At 58.4% G+C, this 15,138-nt stretch overlaps 2 protein-coding genes across 11 annotated transcripts in view; one reads left to right on the forward strand and one right to left on the reverse strand.

Moving 5' to 3' along the window:
- B3GNTL1 (UDP-GlcNAc:betaGal beta-1,3-N-acetylglucosaminyltransferase like 1) overlaps window positions 1-14,413 on the forward strand; it is a 121,874-nt gene extending 107,461 nt beyond the window's left edge. For 7 of the 10 annotated variants that reach the window (XR_007187817.2, XR_007187826.2, XM_057318236.1 and 4 more), the window contains 2 exons: window positions 427-529; window positions 3,745-6,562. Coding sequence is in view for 6 of the 10 variants with exons in the window: in XM_057318236.1 (XP_057174219.1) it covers window positions 427-507 (81 nt within the window). In the remaining 4 variants the exon portion in view is untranslated. Of the gene's footprint in view, window positions 1-426; window positions 530-3,001; window positions 3,720-3,744; window positions 6,563-9,754 lie in introns of those variants that run through there. The other 3 variants (XR_008961309.1, XM_057318234.1, XR_008961310.1) reach the window with 3 other exon arrangements.
- TBCD (tubulin folding cofactor D) overlaps window positions 4,534-15,138 on the reverse strand; it is a 160,652-nt gene continuing 150,047 nt past the window's right edge. The window contains exons 35-39 of the mRNA XM_026483785.4: window positions 11,510-11,599; window positions 11,162-11,249; window positions 10,332-10,441; window positions 8,211-8,295; window positions 4,534-4,716 (exon numbers count right to left, since the gene is read on the reverse strand). Coding sequence (XP_026339570.1) covers window positions 4,702-4,716; window positions 8,211-8,295; window positions 10,332-10,441; window positions 11,162-11,249; window positions 11,510-11,599 — 388 coding nt within the window. The 3' untranslated portion in view covers window positions 4,534-4,701. The remainder of the gene's footprint in view (window positions 4,717-8,210; window positions 8,296-10,331; window positions 10,442-11,161; window positions 11,250-11,509; window positions 11,600-15,138) is intronic.

Below are 15,138 nucleotides of genomic sequence, written 5' to 3' on the forward strand. Positions count from 1 at the left end.
AGTCAGGGTTCAGGCCCCCTGTAAAGGGGGGCATGGTTGTCATGGGGGCCCCGGGACGAGGCACGAAGAGGAAAGCCGGCATGCCCTGGACAAGTGGGTGAAGCAGAGCTGCCCGTGGGGGTCATTTCCTTCCCTTAGTGCAGGGAGGAACCAAGTTCGAGCTGGGGAGAGTGTGTATGCCTCAGGGGACTCCCCCCACCCCCACCTCCCTCCCACCTCCCGCAGGACATTGTGGCCAACTTCTCGCAACGTCCCCACCCCCCCACATCTCCAGCCCCTCTTCTCTTAACGGAGAAGTTCGTAGTAAACCACCTGACCGGTGGCCACAGGTGATTCCAACCCAGGCCCCCTTGGGAGGGCCTCTGGGGGTCCCAGTGCGGGCTTAGGGAGGCTTGGATCAAGCCAGACCTGCTGTCCCTCCCACAGGACCTCACCGGGGGTGCATTTGAGGACAACCTGAGGTCACTGCACCTGCAGGAAGGCCGGGACTTCCTTCACTTCAGCTGACGGGCCCATGGCAGCTGCTCAGGTATGTGGGATTGCGGGCACTAGGGAGGGGAGTCCCGTGGCCCTGAGGGGGAACACGCAAGGTGGGAGGTAGTACCAAGTGCATGGCAAGCCCCCCTCCTTGTGGGGCTGGCACTTCACCTACAGGGCTTGTGTCTGAGTGTGTTCTTAACCAGGACGTGGCTTTCATGCGGCAAAATGTGCAGCTGTGAGCCCACGGCCTGAGGGGCATGTGTCCGACGGTGTGTGCAAGCGCGTACACTCCCCTGCCCCTGGGGGCACCGCCGTCACCGTCTGTCTCACCAGCAGCTCGTTAGCTCATGGTCCTGATAGACACCTGTGCTGCGAGGACAGCAGCTGCTGGGTGCTCTGGTCCCACCATGATGGACGTTTGATTCTGTCGACGTTGGGCAAAGCCGGGGCATAGTTCCTGGGAAGTCTGACTTGGTTAGAGATGTGGAAATACAGACCAGCGACTGAGACCCTGTGAGCTCAGAGCAGGCATCAGTCCCATGAGGATGGCAGAGACTTGAGGGCATGGGAAAGGGGGCTCTGGTGGCCCAGTGCCGTCCTCGAGGTTGGTCAGGGGAGCATGTCTGGCTTTCTGTGGCGGGTCCTCGGTTGCAGGAGGGTGAAGGCAGGAGGCCAGCGGTAATCGAGTGTCCTGGCTGTTCCGGGCTGCTGGCTTCAGGGTTACTGTTCGGTTCCCTGAACTGGCTGCTGTGGGTCGTGGGCGTTGTGCTCATGGCTTTTCTAGCACCTTGAGTCTCCCAGGCCTGGGAGCCCCAGCGCTCAGCCCAGCCGAGAGCAAACGCCATCAGCCGCAACTGCGGGGATGTGGAGCCGGCTCCCCTTTGCCTGTCTCAGGACCCAAACAGCAAGGCCACGGATAGGCTGTGTCATTAGTGACTTGTGGCAGAGGCAGGGGTGACCCTGCTGGTGGGAAGCCTGCAGTAAGGGCTCGTACGAACAAGGCGAGAATCCCGAGGGGGCTTGAGTAATCAGGAGCGGCCTCGTGTGGGGCTCGCGGGAGTCGGGATGAGAAGCAGGTGTGCCTTTGGAGTACAAAGCGCAGGAGGACCAGGCACCCTGCCTCGGCGCTCAGTGTCTCTTAGAAACAGGTTTGGTTTTATGCCGAGTACTGTCTGCTGCTCTTGTCTGTCCTTCAGATTCTGCTCGCTTTAAACGCTCTTCACCTTGTGTACCCCCTACTTGCTCACGGTTTGCTCAGCATACCCCCCTGCACTGGAGATGCGCAGCTGGGACCATTTCCCCACCCGCAGTTCATTCACCAGAGCGGTGGTTCCCAGTGGGGCTGAATCCGCCCCCCAAAAATCTAGCAACACCTGGAGGTAGTTTTGTTGTGAGAGTGGGGAAGGGGTTTGCTGCTGGCATCTGGGATGTTGGTACAGACTTATTGGTCAGTTGTGTGCTCGGATGAGCGTCCGACTCTCGGCTTGGCTCAGGTTGTGCTCTCAGGGTGGTGAGATGGAGCCCACGTGGGGCTCCGCTCAGCATGAGATTTCCTCCCCCTCCGCCCTTCCCTCCAGAAAAACCCAGAAGTATTCAGCCCGAAGTGCCAAGAGTGCCAAGGCTAAAAACCTAGCTATGCATTCAAGGCTTGCACCACCGGATGGGACTTTCTTCAGTGACGGTTTCCCACGTACACCGTTCTGCCACGTGGACCGCTCCTTTCTCTCACACAGCGGGGGGCCCTGTGCTTAGTGAGCACAGTGTGCTCCTGCCCCTGCCCGGGGTCTGCAGGCTCCAGCATCTGGGGACAAGCCCCCATGAGGCCTCTGTACACACCGGGCAGATTCTTTCTGGGGTGTCTTTTCTATCTTGATAATTTCTTCAGCTGTGTCTAGCTGGTTAAATCCATCCAGGGAGCTTCCCCCCCAATCTCTTAATAATTTCTAGCTCTTTCAGAAGCAAATGTTATATTTTGTGGCTGATATCACCAATATCTGTCTTTTGGGGTCTACTTCTAGTAAGTCTCGCTGATGATTCCCTGTGTATTTTGTGACATTTCTGGAACGCGAGTTTGGGTTCTTTCCGTTCTCTCTAGAGAGGAGCCTGTACACTTCCAGAGAGGGTTCCGTCTGCCTCTTCTGCCCACTGTCTGGGGGCGCCACTGGTTGGGGGGCAGTTTGATCACATTTTCTGGGTTAGTTTTGAGAACGTTCCTCCAGGAGACACCTCCCCCACCCAGCTCCAGGGGAAGGCGGTGATGGGCGGTGACAGGGTGCCATCCCCTCATTCTCATCCATGCTCCTGCTGAGGCTGCTGCCACCCCGGGTCCCAGCTCTGCCTGGGCCTTCTGTCCTACCTCCCACGCTGCACCGAGATGAGACTTCCCCACCTGTCTCAGGCTCGGCAGACACAGGTGCTCGGGACCCAGTGCCCGCTCAGGTGGAGGCTTGGTTTTGCGTCTGGAACGTGGCTGTGGTGTACACGTGGCCCCTCGCAGCTCCCTGTGCACATTCTGTTCCAGGCACACCGGCTTCTTGCTGCTCCTCAACTCACTGAGCTCTTTCCCTTCTGGGGCCACAAGGTGCTCTTCTGTCTCCGGTGCCCGCCTGCTGCACGGCCGCTCCACGGCAGCCCACGTTCGGCCCGCTGCGTGTTGCTCCCGGGCACCGGTTTGCTAACAGGACGGTCCACGTCTGCTCCTGCTACACTCTAAGCTGTGAGCGCATGGGGCTTCCCCCTCCTAGATCTGTCACCTGGCCCCGGGGTGGGGGGGGGGCTCCGGAAACCACAGCTGCGTGACCTGGTCAAAGCGAGGGTGATCCACAGGAGCTGGCGTGGCTGAGGGCAAGAGGGGCACTGGGCCAGTGCGGCCCGCGGGTCTGGGTGGTTTCCCTCAGGCTGCCGTCGGGCCCGCCCTGGCGAGGAGGAGCTCTGCAGGAGAGTTGTGGCGAAGCGGCCTGTCTCCGGGTCTCCGGAAGGGCTTCTCTTTGGAATCTCGTGGATTTTTTAAATGGTGCTAAAAACACTTCATTGTATTGCTTGTCTCGGCTTTCTGCAGCCGAGGTCCAGACGCCGCTCGGTGGGTACCGTCTACCCCACACCGTCCTCTGGGACCCTGGTGTGTGATCCCCGCCAGCTGAGGGGTCTCTGGCTAGTCTTCCATCTAAAATGGACAGCTCCCTACTAATTGAGAGGGAAGTATGTTTTAAGGCTTGAATAAAATACAAATTAACCCACAAAGTAACACGAGACTTTCTCTTCCAGGGGGTCCAAGAGGGTGTGGCATCAGGTGTGGCCCACGAAGGTAAACGCTCCCACAAGTCGGCAGCTTAGCCCAGGCAAGAAAGCAGCACCCAGCGCCTGCCAGGACCCCTCAGGCCCCTTGGCCCCCGTCGCCACACACGCCCGCGAGGGCAGCTCAGTCCCCGGCACAGACACCATCCGTCCTCAGTTCATGGCCCGAGCACAGCACAGCCACCACCTTCGTCTCAGGTATGGGTGGGAGCTCCTGAGTTCTGCGTTTACCACCCGTGACGCTGCGTCCAGGCCTCAGCCCGTGAGACAGCAGACGAGGCGCGGCCACGCGGGCCCTGAGGGGACGAACCTTCGTGCACGTCAGCCTTACCAGCCTCGAGGCTAGGTCTGCTCGGCCACTAGAGAGAGGCACTTTCTCAGAACAGACGAATCAGCTGTGGTACTTCCCACACGTCACCAGAGAACCTGACAGCCCAGAAGAACACACATTTGGTGAGTTGTCCGCCCGCGGCAGGTGCTGTCAGAACCACGCGCGTACCTCTCTGTCGGGTCCCTAACTAGCGACCACAGCGCCTCTCCTGTGGGGTCACAGCCTGTCTCAGGCAGGATTCTTTGGTTGCACAAAACTGTGAGGGGTCGGTGCCCACGTGCAATGCCCACATCACCGGGCAGACCACAGTGGGGGACAGGAGAGAAGGCAGCGCGCCGGCCACCTGGCGGTTCCTCTGGCCCAGCTGGGCCTGGCCACCCTGCACCCCGCAGCCGCCCACATCAGTGTCAGACACGGAGACACAGAACTGCTTAGGACATGATTTTATAGACGGGGGTTCCCACGGACATGAAGACAAAAACACATGAGAAAAAGCGACCGCTGTGGTGACGAACTCCAAGTCCCTCGGCGCCACGTCCAGGTGTCCGTGCTGACCGTCATCGGACTCCTCCTCCCTCCCGGGTGGGCAGGGGGCCTCAGCGGGTACCAGGCTGTGGGGGACACAGCACAGGGTCAGACCGTCAGCACTGTCCCCCCCCTTCCCCCGCCGGGCCCTGGGTGGAAGCGGGAGGTCCCTGGTACTCTGCCCCCCACCTTCATCCACCCGTGCGTCAGATTTTCCTGATAAAAGCATAAACGGCACGTTTACTTGGAAAGCAACGCTATGCTTGGCCTGCCGTCCCCACCCCTCACGGTGCCACCCGGGGGCCCGAGAGAAAGGCGGGCACAGCCCCCACACCGAGTGGCACCGGAAAGGAGGCAGGAAAACCATCCCAGAAATAACAGCATGATTCCGGGGGCCCAGAGAAGGAGAGAGTGAACAGCTGACAGGACACAGCGAGGAAAGAGGCTTCTCGGAATGCCGGCAGGGGGTCACGTGCTGGGACAGCGCCTGGTGCCACCCTCCCTTCACACAGCCCTCCTCACGGTCCTCACTGGCAGACTCGCAGGAAAACTATAAACACTTCTTAAATCCACGTGAAGACGAGAGGAGAAAACCATGAGATCAGACAAGAATCAAAGATGGCAGACGTAAACCCGACTGAATCCCTAATCACACATTAAACAGGACACAAAACACTCCGACTAATTAGATTAAAAACAGGTAAGACCTAAGATCCACTTAAATGGATGGAAGCACAGAAAGGAAAAGGTGTAAACGGCAACCGAAAGTCCAGTGTGGCCCATTACCATCAGACAAAGGAGACTCGAGGGCACGGAGCATTCTTACAGATAAAGAACATTTCCAAGTGGTGGTCAGGTCACCAGCACGGTGGCACAAACTTAAGCCCACAGGCATCCAGTGCCATTGCTTGCCACACGGAGAAGACAGAATGAGGAGCAGGCAGGTAGGTTTGGGAAGCCCTGAGGGCATTCGAGGAACCACTGCATAGTCTCAGCCTCATCAGAGAATGGGGGCCCCCCAACACGGAGATGGACAAATGCAGACTCTGCCTGGAGCAGAGGCCACCGGAACTCCCCACAGAGCGGAAGGCACGCCTGAGTGCCGATTCAGCAAGCTGCTGGAGGTGGGTGTGAGCTAGCAGGAGGGCGAGACTGTGGAGGTGCCATCTTGGGGGGACCCTCCAGGAACCTGCAGGTTCACCTGGTCACAAACCTGGAAAGCCCCCTGCACTCTGGCGGGTAACTGCTATGAGTCGCACCCGGGCGTCTCCAGCACAAGGGTCTCCTCTCCGGGGGACAGACGTGCCTGAGCCCATGTCACCTGCCCGGGGATGGCAGGGAGCCCAACTTAGGTTTGCTCAGATGACTGCAAACTCCCGCAGGACTCCAGGGTCATGGCCATGGGTTCTCTCTCAAAGAGCACCCAGACACCAAAGCGCAGAGGGGGACAGTGCAGGGACGCCCCAGGCAAGAGCACAACGTGCTAGAGAAATTCAGAGCTCTGGGGGCTGCGGCGGTACCGAACACACGGGTCCCCGCCGGACACACACAGACCTTCACACCTGAGGCCCATTTGCCTCAGTTCCTGTGACCAGCACAACATATCTGGCTTTCAACAAAAACTCACAAAACATGCCAGAGGCAAGAAAAAGCAATTGGGAGAGAGACGGCACCGAGACCAAGACCAGACTCAGACACAGCAGAGTTGGAACGGTCAGATGGGGTTCACAACAAGTATCATTAATGTATCAGGAGCTCTGATGGGGAAAGTGGGTGCCACCAAGGACAGATGGACAGAGAAAGCAGGACCAGAAAGTCCTAAGAATCAAAGGAAACGCCAGAAATCAGAAACACAGTAACAGAAATGAAGACTGGACACGGGGAAAGAATCTGAAGATTGGTCAATAGAAACTTCCCAAATTGAAATGCCAAGAGAGAAAAGAATGGAGAAACAGAAGAATTCCAAGAGCTGTGGGACAGCTACAGAAAGAAGTGTGGCATCCCTTCTCCAAGCCGTAAAGCACAGAGTGCTCCTTTGTGCTCGAGGCTGCAAGACTCAGCATCACAGACGTCGGTCCTTGCCACGTAGACCCAGAGGCTGCAAGCCACCCTCAGCCAAATGCCTGGCTGGTTCTGTGGTGCAAACTGACGAGACTGTCCTGCAGGGGTTTCTGAAACCCAAAGGGCCAAGAGTCAAGATGGTCTTAGAAAAATAAAACTGGAGACGGAGACATGTGAGCGCCACAATATCCCACAAGACCCACACCCGTGTCTGTGGCTTACAGACAGGACAGAGGACCCAAGAGGAGAGCCACACATGTGGCCCAACTTTGGCCGTGGTGACATTGTGGCCAGAATGGAGCTGCATGGACTGCACACAGAAGACACGCCTGCGGGCCTCTCCCCGGCACCACACGCAAACACCAGTCCAGCGTGGCCTCAAATCTTAATGTAGGCAATGAAACAATAAAGCTTTTAAGAAACACCCAGGAGACACAACCCTGGAATCGGTGAAGACCTTAAACAGGCCCTTAATTATACAGAATAGAAAGGGTAAGTTGGAACATACGAGACCTAAGGATGACAGAGCCGCCCCCAGAGAGGGAGATCCTGGCAGATACAGTCCAGAGCCCATATGCCTCAGACAGCCCAGAAAAAGCACAGAAGGGGACGCACATAGCACACGCAACGCAAGCACGTTCTGGACTCTGCTCGCCAGCATCTGGGGCTGCAGCCCTCTAGCCCAGCAGGAGCAAGCGCTGCCAGCAGCCCGCCTGGGAGGCTCCACCCTTGAGCCACGTGCTCATCCCGCATGTGCACAAAGCTGGACGGCACGCACTCCTGTGTGTTCTTGCTTGGTTAAAGTTCAGAAGCAGTCAGGGATCAAACTGGGTCCAGGGGAACAGGGCCACAACAGGGCAGGATCAGGAACGTGGGGCCGAGGAACTGCCTCTGTGCCCAGCCGTCACAGAACATGCTGCCGTGCTCTGTGCTTGAGGTCCAGTGGAGCCCACAGCCTGAGTCCATCCTGATCCCCTGCAAGCACACACGCAAGAGCCGAAAATGTCTGGACGGCCACGCAGAGCCTGGAGGGACAGCCAGGGGCCCTGCGATCTCAGAAAACCGCAGCTACAGTGTGCACACTAATGCCGTGGAAAAGACTGACACCTCACTGGGCAGCCCCAGAGACCCCGGGGGTGACAGCGTCCCCAGACAGGACGAGCGTCCAGGGAGGTGGTGATGGTGGAAACCAGACAGCAGCACCAAGGACCTCAGTGAAAGGAACGAGCTGCGTCACTGCCAAGGGCGGGCAGCATAGGACGGCCACCCGCCAGGCAGAGGGCCTGTCCTGGACATCCTGCCCACAGGACACACCTGACACGTGTCCGGTGGGGACAAGGCACGCAGGAGCCTGTGGGGAGGAGCCGGCAAAGCACACGAGGGGCAGGCAGGGTGGGGAAAAGCACCAGCCGCCGGGTACAACCGGAATGTTCCAGACTCAAGCTCAGAATGGTGGCTCACGGGAGCTGCACTTGGAAAGGGCCCCCAGGTCTCATGTAGCCACGGGCCATGCAGTTACCTTGGGGACCAGCTGAGGTCTGGGCACGCCGAGGAGGTCACACAGGCGGTTCCTCTGGCCTCTCACGAGCGGGAGCTCTGCGTCCCTGGGGGAAGAGAGGGCAAGAGCAGCTTCAGCGGCAGGGACGGCTGGCTCGCGGTTAAACCTGTTGCAAGCTACAGGCTCTCAGGCAACTCCGTGCTGGGTGCGCAGAACCCCAGCATGTTAGCTTCGGGGGAGACCACGGAAAACGGCACCAGGCAAACCCGGGCATGAGTGCTGCACACAGCCCTTGCTCCTGGCATCCTTCTGGGGAAACTATGGAGGAGGAGCCCCCAAAAGAGCGGCGCCCCAGGGGAGGTGTGGCCCCAGATGGGCGGCCCCCAGACTGACAGGAAACGCTGAGACTCGGAAAGGTGGGGTAGGTGGGTTTTCAAAGTTTTGACTTTGAAAGCTGTTTATCACTTTCATAAAAATATTGTTACCTTTTTCTTTTAGAATAAGAAAACAAATTATTGTAAAATCCTTTGGAATTTCTTTCAAGAGAAAGGGACTGGGTTGTGGGGAAGAGCCCTGTGCGCCCCACGTGGGGAGGGAGGAGGGCCTCAGCCCCAGGTGCTTCAGCGCCAGGCCCTCCCTTCCAGGCTGCTTTAGAATCTCATCTGCAAGGTGCCTGTGTGTCCGTGCAGCTGACCACACGGCAGCACGCTCCGCAGGGAGAACCGTGGCTCTCTCCACAGACGCTGAAGAGCGGGCCCTGGGGAACGGGGTCAGTGACCGAGAGCAGGGGCACCCACGTTTTCTGTTCTGGAACTTTCATGAGCGGCTCCCACAAAGACGTTCACTGAACTCCCTCATCCCCGAGATAAATGTGTCCCCGAGAACCTCGAGGAAGCCCTGAAACCAGGGCTTTTCTGCCCTTCACGCCCCAGCAGGGGAGCCGGCACCTGGGGCTCTGTGGACGGCTCGGCCCTCTTAGGAGTGTCTCAATCTCGAGGGAAACACACAGACACGTTTCGCGTGTCCTCTCCTGCTGATGTAAGCGCGTGGACGCTAACAGAGCCCAGTCCACCATCGGCACGAAGGCCCCTTATCACTGGTGCCTCCAGGGGCTGCTGCCTGACCTCTCCCAGATGGGTGGGGAGGGGAGGGGTCACCTTGCAGGGGTGCACACGTGGCTGAGCGTGTGCACACGTGAGCATGCGTGGTGCCTGGACCACAGCAGGTATCCCCCATGTGTCTGTTAGGACTCGTTATCCAGTGTGTCCTGTTGAACCTGCACCCCAGGCTGTACCCTCCCGCTCTCCACGCTGCCCACATGCCCTCCTCCCATTAGCCCTGGCCCGCACTCCTCACATGTCCTCCACCCTGCTGCCCCAACGCATCGAGTCAGAAAGCCGACAGACACCGTAGGACATTGCACCGGTAACAAGCCCTGGGGCCCAGCTCTGCCTTGAGGGACCCAAGAGAAGCCAATGGCCCCGAATGCCCTGGGAAAGAACCGGATTATCTGGGACGGGGGACACCTATTCCACTCTTTCTGATGTTTGAACATGTCCTTATAGGGCTTTTCCACCATGGCCGAGCAAAGGCCCAGGGGCCGCCTCAGGAGAGCACGGGCACCTGCGTCAGGCACTCAGACCCTCTGCTCCCTTGGAGGCCATGGCCAGCATGTGAGCACGTCCCCGCAGAGGGTAAACCGCCTCCTGTGCCACTCCCTTCTTGGCATTCCGGACACTGCCACTCAGGGGCAGGAGGAGCCATTTCTGAAGTGACCCCATCAGCCGAGAGCCCGTGACGCTGTTATCAACGAAAGCAGCCCCACCAGAAATAAACAATTAGTGGTCAGAACCACCCACCTTCGCACTTTGAACATCTTTCCACCTGAACAGGAGTCGCCCCCTCCCCCCCCCGTGCCCAGGGGACCCCCCAACCCCTGGGGTATGAGTGGGGACCCGTGGGCAGACACAGGGTCACCACCTCCTCGGAGCAGAGGCGTCGAGAGCTGGGACCCGTCTTTCCCTGTCCCTTCAGAGGGTTTGTTGGGGGGCCTCGGGGACAGGAAGAAGGTTCTAGACAGCCCCATTGACCAAGGAGCCACCCCTGACCCGGTGGGAGGATGGGAAGGGGCCTCGCACTCACCAGGCCGTAGTGCCCAGCACAGCCATGACCTCATCAAGGACGTCCTCGCCCATGATGTCACCGTAGGTGAGGAGCATCTCATACACCTGGCTAGCCGTGGTCTTCCGGATCTGGGCAGGACGGAGCACGTCAGCAGGAGGGGAAGGCCCACGAGAACCCAAGCAGAGTGACAGGACCCTGCCCACGGAGCAGGGACGTGGGGCCAGGCACGACCCCGGGTCCGAATGGAACCCAAGACCTGCTTGGGCACCATGCAAGTTGTTAGAAGGAGGTGACCTGGGATCCTGCCTCAGGAGACCCTGGCCACAGCTGGACAGGTGACCGCGCAGGCTGTGGCAGGGCCACCCCGTTCCCCTGCTGCCCCACGGCAACCTCATCAAGGAGAAGCCAGGCCGCCTTTGAAGGAAATGCTTCATGGAAAACCTGCCCCTTGTCAGGGAAACTGCCCCACCTGCTTTGTTCCCGAGCTGCCCACCGGCAACACCGCTCACGGGGCAGATGGTCTCAGACCCCCCAGGCCCACCCCAGGGGAACTCAGTCAGCACGCTGGGCAGCCTGAGAACCTGAGTTTCTGATGGGGGGTTGCTGCAGCCGGGTCCAGTGACCCCCCTTCGAGAATCAACGTGTTAGGTATAAACGTCACTGGTACCTTTTAGGAAAATGGCCTCGCAGGACACCTGACCTGGGTAGGTGGTGTCTGGGCGAGGGTGCTGGTCAGGCATGGGCCAGGCTGACGGGCCTGCCGCAGGGCCCGCCCACACACCTGGCAGGGGTCAGGGCCCCAGGCGCCACGACGGGAAGAGCCTGGGAGCGGCCGTGTGCACACTCACCACGGGGAACGGGTGGCAGAGCAGAAGGCACAGCTGCAGAAGGACCTTCCTCCTCACGTCGCCCGGGAACTGCACCATCCCACAGAACCTGCAGGACGACAGGCTTCAGCACCCACTGCAACACGTCGGACCTCCAGTGTCAGGGGGTCGGCTCTGTCACGAAAGCCTGCCTCCCACAAGGACGCTCCCCGAGATGAGGCACAGCCCCTCCTGGGAGGCCGTCTGAGCTGACCCTGCAACAGACACAGGCTGTTCTCCACCCAGACCGACTGAGAGTAAAATTAACTCTGCGTCTCTCCCGCCTGACCAGCCCTTCTTTCACCATCACAGTGAGCGCTCGGAACTTACACCGCGACACTCGACCGCAGTTTCTGCACGTCCTTGGACTTCTTGATTTCCTCCTTACAAAGCGCGAGCAGCTTCACACTGAAGGGGTGGCTAGAAGGGAAGCACACGATGCCAGAGACGCGCTTTCAGCAAGCACGTGCCGCCCAGACACGCTGTGGCATCCGGTGGCGGCACTGCCACCAGATGATCAGAGGGCCACGTCCCCCAGGGATGCACCCCACGCAGCTACGTTAAGTGGCTCCTTTGCCGGTGCCTGTCCCGTGCACGCGCCTCTCCACCCTCTCACCAATAGGAGGGGCACCCAGACAACCCGTCCCTGGAAAGTGCCAGTGAATGCAGGCTCAGCCCGGGACCAAAGGAAGGGATGACCAGCTTGTAGCCAGGCCCCGCTCCTGGGTCCAAGGAGAACCAGGGAGTGGCCGAGCATGGACACACGTCCTCCTCCACTCTGCACAGCTGAGGACAACGCGGGGCCAGGCCAGCAAGGGTCCCTACGACACACAGTGCTCCTCCTCTCCGGTGCCACTGCTGGGGGTTCCACTGCCGCTACTCCCTCTTCAGGGAAAGTGGCTCTCGGTCTCTCTCCAGCGGCTGGCACCCCCGCCCACCTCCTCCAGGTCCTTGTCACCCAGAGCTGTCGGTGTGCACCTCCAGCCCCCTCCCCTCTGCAGGCTTCTCCCCACGGCTCACTGAAACACTTGCTGGGGACCAAGTGACCACCATGTCCTCCACCTACATGACCATATGGCTCACACCACCGATGACCCTACTATGAGGTGCTCTTCCAACTTCACCTACTTCCCAGTGGCTCCGCTGCCCCCTCTGCTCGCCGTCCTCTTAACAACGGGACACCCCACAGCTCCATCGGGGCCCTTCCTGGTCTACACCCGCTCCCTTGCTGACCTCATGGGTTCATACACCACCCACCCTCTGAGGACTTTCCTCTGGGATCTAATGAGCGTCTCAGACCAAACATTTATGCTACGGACTGAATGTTTATGTCCCCCAAATTCACATGTTGAAGCCCTGATCCCCAACGTGAAGGTATTACCAGTAGGGCCTCAGAGGCGATTAGGACATGAAACTGAGTCCCCACGATGGCATGAGTGCCATCATGAGAAGAGACAAGATGCATTTCCATCTGTCAGGTGAAGAGTGAGAAGGTCCCTCTGCAAACCAGGGCCTGAATTGCTGGCACCCTGACCCCAGACCTCTTGCCTTCAGAACTGTGGACTAAGTTTCTGCTCTATAAGCTGCTCTGTGGTGTTCTCGCAGAACGTGAGCTGGACAGTGTCTGGCCCGCACCCGCCACACTGGCTCTCCTGTCCTGGAGACAACCCCGCCTCCTGGCTGCAGTCTGCTCCCCTACACCCACATCTAGGCCACTAGTGGGTCTGCTGGCTTACAGTTACCTGCAGTGAGAACCCACGCACCCAGTGTCTCTGCTGCCACTTCTCCCTGCCTGGACCCCAAGGCCCTTCTCCGTGCAGCAGGTGGAATGCCTGCTGTCTCCACTCCCAGAGGAGAGGCTGCACCCGGGGGTGCCTCAGAACGAGGGTGTAGCAACTGCCAGAGGACCCGAGCATGCTGTCCCCAGCCTCCAGCCACAACAAGACCCAAAGCTTGGTCCTAACAAAGGTATGCACCTGACGGACCTGGAAGGCTGCCCCCAGAGGGAGAGAGCACCTCTTGCAGGCAGTCCAGAGACCCCCCCAGGTAGATGTGGGTCAGGGAGGTTCCAGATTGCTACCACCTGCCTGCAGTGCCAAAAACATGCTAGGAGGGAGTCGGCAGGTGGAGGACAGGTCAGAAGTACGAGGCACAGGGAGAAACGTGGGATACAGCACGGCCTCAGGGGGGGCCATGGTCTGGGGGGAAGAAGGAAAGGGGGGGTCAAGAATTTTCTCGAATAAATGAAAACAAAGCCACATCTTCAAGTTTAACAAATCCTGGTAGGGTAGAGGAGTATATAATCGACAACTAGAGTGGTAGAAATGTTGAGATTTCTCAAAGAGAAAAATCTTCAAAGGAGGCAGAAGAAAACCCAGGCTGCCTGAGACTCCAGACTCACAGGCAACGTCTCAAAAGCAAGAGAAGTCAGAAAAAGAAAGATGTTTAGGTCCCAAAATAAAATGTCTGCCTAGAATTCTACACCCTCTGAAAGTAACTTGCAAATAAAATCAGAAAACATTTACTGCCAGCAGACATCACCAGAGGAGCTTCAAAAGGCTGTTCTTTAGACAGAAAAGCATGACCCCAAATTTGGGGTGGGGCCCGGGGTTGCAGGGTAGGAAGGAGACAGCAAACGTGGACAATTTAAACAGTAACTGCACAGAGCAACACCAAGTGAAAATGTACGTGTAACACAACACGACAATGATGATGAGCTCACGTAAATGGAACATGTTAGCATCCTTGGTTTTGTCCAGGAAGAGGGCAAAACACAGAATGACAGGGTGGCCATTAAAAGAGCAGAAAGGAGTGAAAAGTTCCGCCAGAATGAGAAACGTTCTTAATTAATCAGACAAAAAAGGAGGAAGGGAGACAGGCAGCAGACCGGACCGACGGAAGATGCACACAGACGCAGGTCTGAGACCCAGCGGGTTCCTTGCAAATGAGATTAAATGATCCAGTTAGAGGTCAGAGGCAGTCAGACCGGGTCTCACCCTGCTCGTAAGAGACACACCAAACAGCCGTGCGCGAAAATGCCGGGTCAGAGAACACAGCAGGGTGCCGGTTCAAAGTCCAAAGAAGCCGGTGCAAACAGCAGTGAGGAAGTGGGTCACCTAATACCAACATTCAGTCCTAAACTTGCATGTACCCAAACAGAAGACCTTTGAGTACATAAAGCAGAAACTGACAAAACGAGAGAGAAATAAAAAGAGCTACGTTTGTAGCAAGACACTGTGTCCTACCGTTTTATTTTGAAATTTTCAAACCAGGAAAATGTATGTTTAGGTCTTCAGACAGAATGTTTAGCAAGCCAGGGGACACCATCCCGCACACAGGGTGGTGTGTCCTTCGAGCAGACAGTGCCCTGATGCCAGAGAATCAGGGACACAGCGGAGACGCGGTAACAGGCACCATACTCACCCTCTGACACTAAAAACCAAACAAAATTCACAGGACAGCAGGCTGCCAAGGACAGTGACCACTGAGGCAAAGGAGAGGAGCATGGGGGGGGACACAGGTGGTGGCAGTGCCACTGGGGAGCAGGGCCGAGCACCACTCAGACACGGCAGAAAGACTCCGGCCCACAGAGAGACCTCCAGAGCGGGAGACAGTTAACATGGGAAAACACCACTCGGGGCCCACCTGGCACAGCTCTTTCTGAGTCCCTGAAACGTGCCCAGAAGGGAGGTCCAGCCCCCACAGGGCACAGGATGCCCAGCCCAGAGGCAAAGCCCTCAAGGTCTGGGATCCAGGGAAAGTCATCAGGCTCCTAACAAGATAAAGCAGCCACTGTGAGCCCGGACACCAGAGCTCACTGGCCAGGAGCTGACTCGCGGCCGCCGCGTGTCCCCACGTGCAGGTGGGGGAGGAGCTCTGCACACACCCGCCTTCTGTGCCCACCCCCGGCCCGTCCCCGCAGCCCCGGTCCTCCTGGGACGGCTCTGCACTGCCCTGCC

The sequence above is a fragment of the Ursus arctos genome, unplaced genomic scaffold (genome assembly GCF_023065955.2).
Source record: "Ursus arctos isolate Adak ecotype North America unplaced genomic scaffold, UrsArc2.0 scaffold_24, whole genome shotgun sequence".
Lineage (NCBI taxonomy): Eukaryota > Metazoa > Chordata > Mammalia > Carnivora > Ursidae > Ursus > Ursus arctos.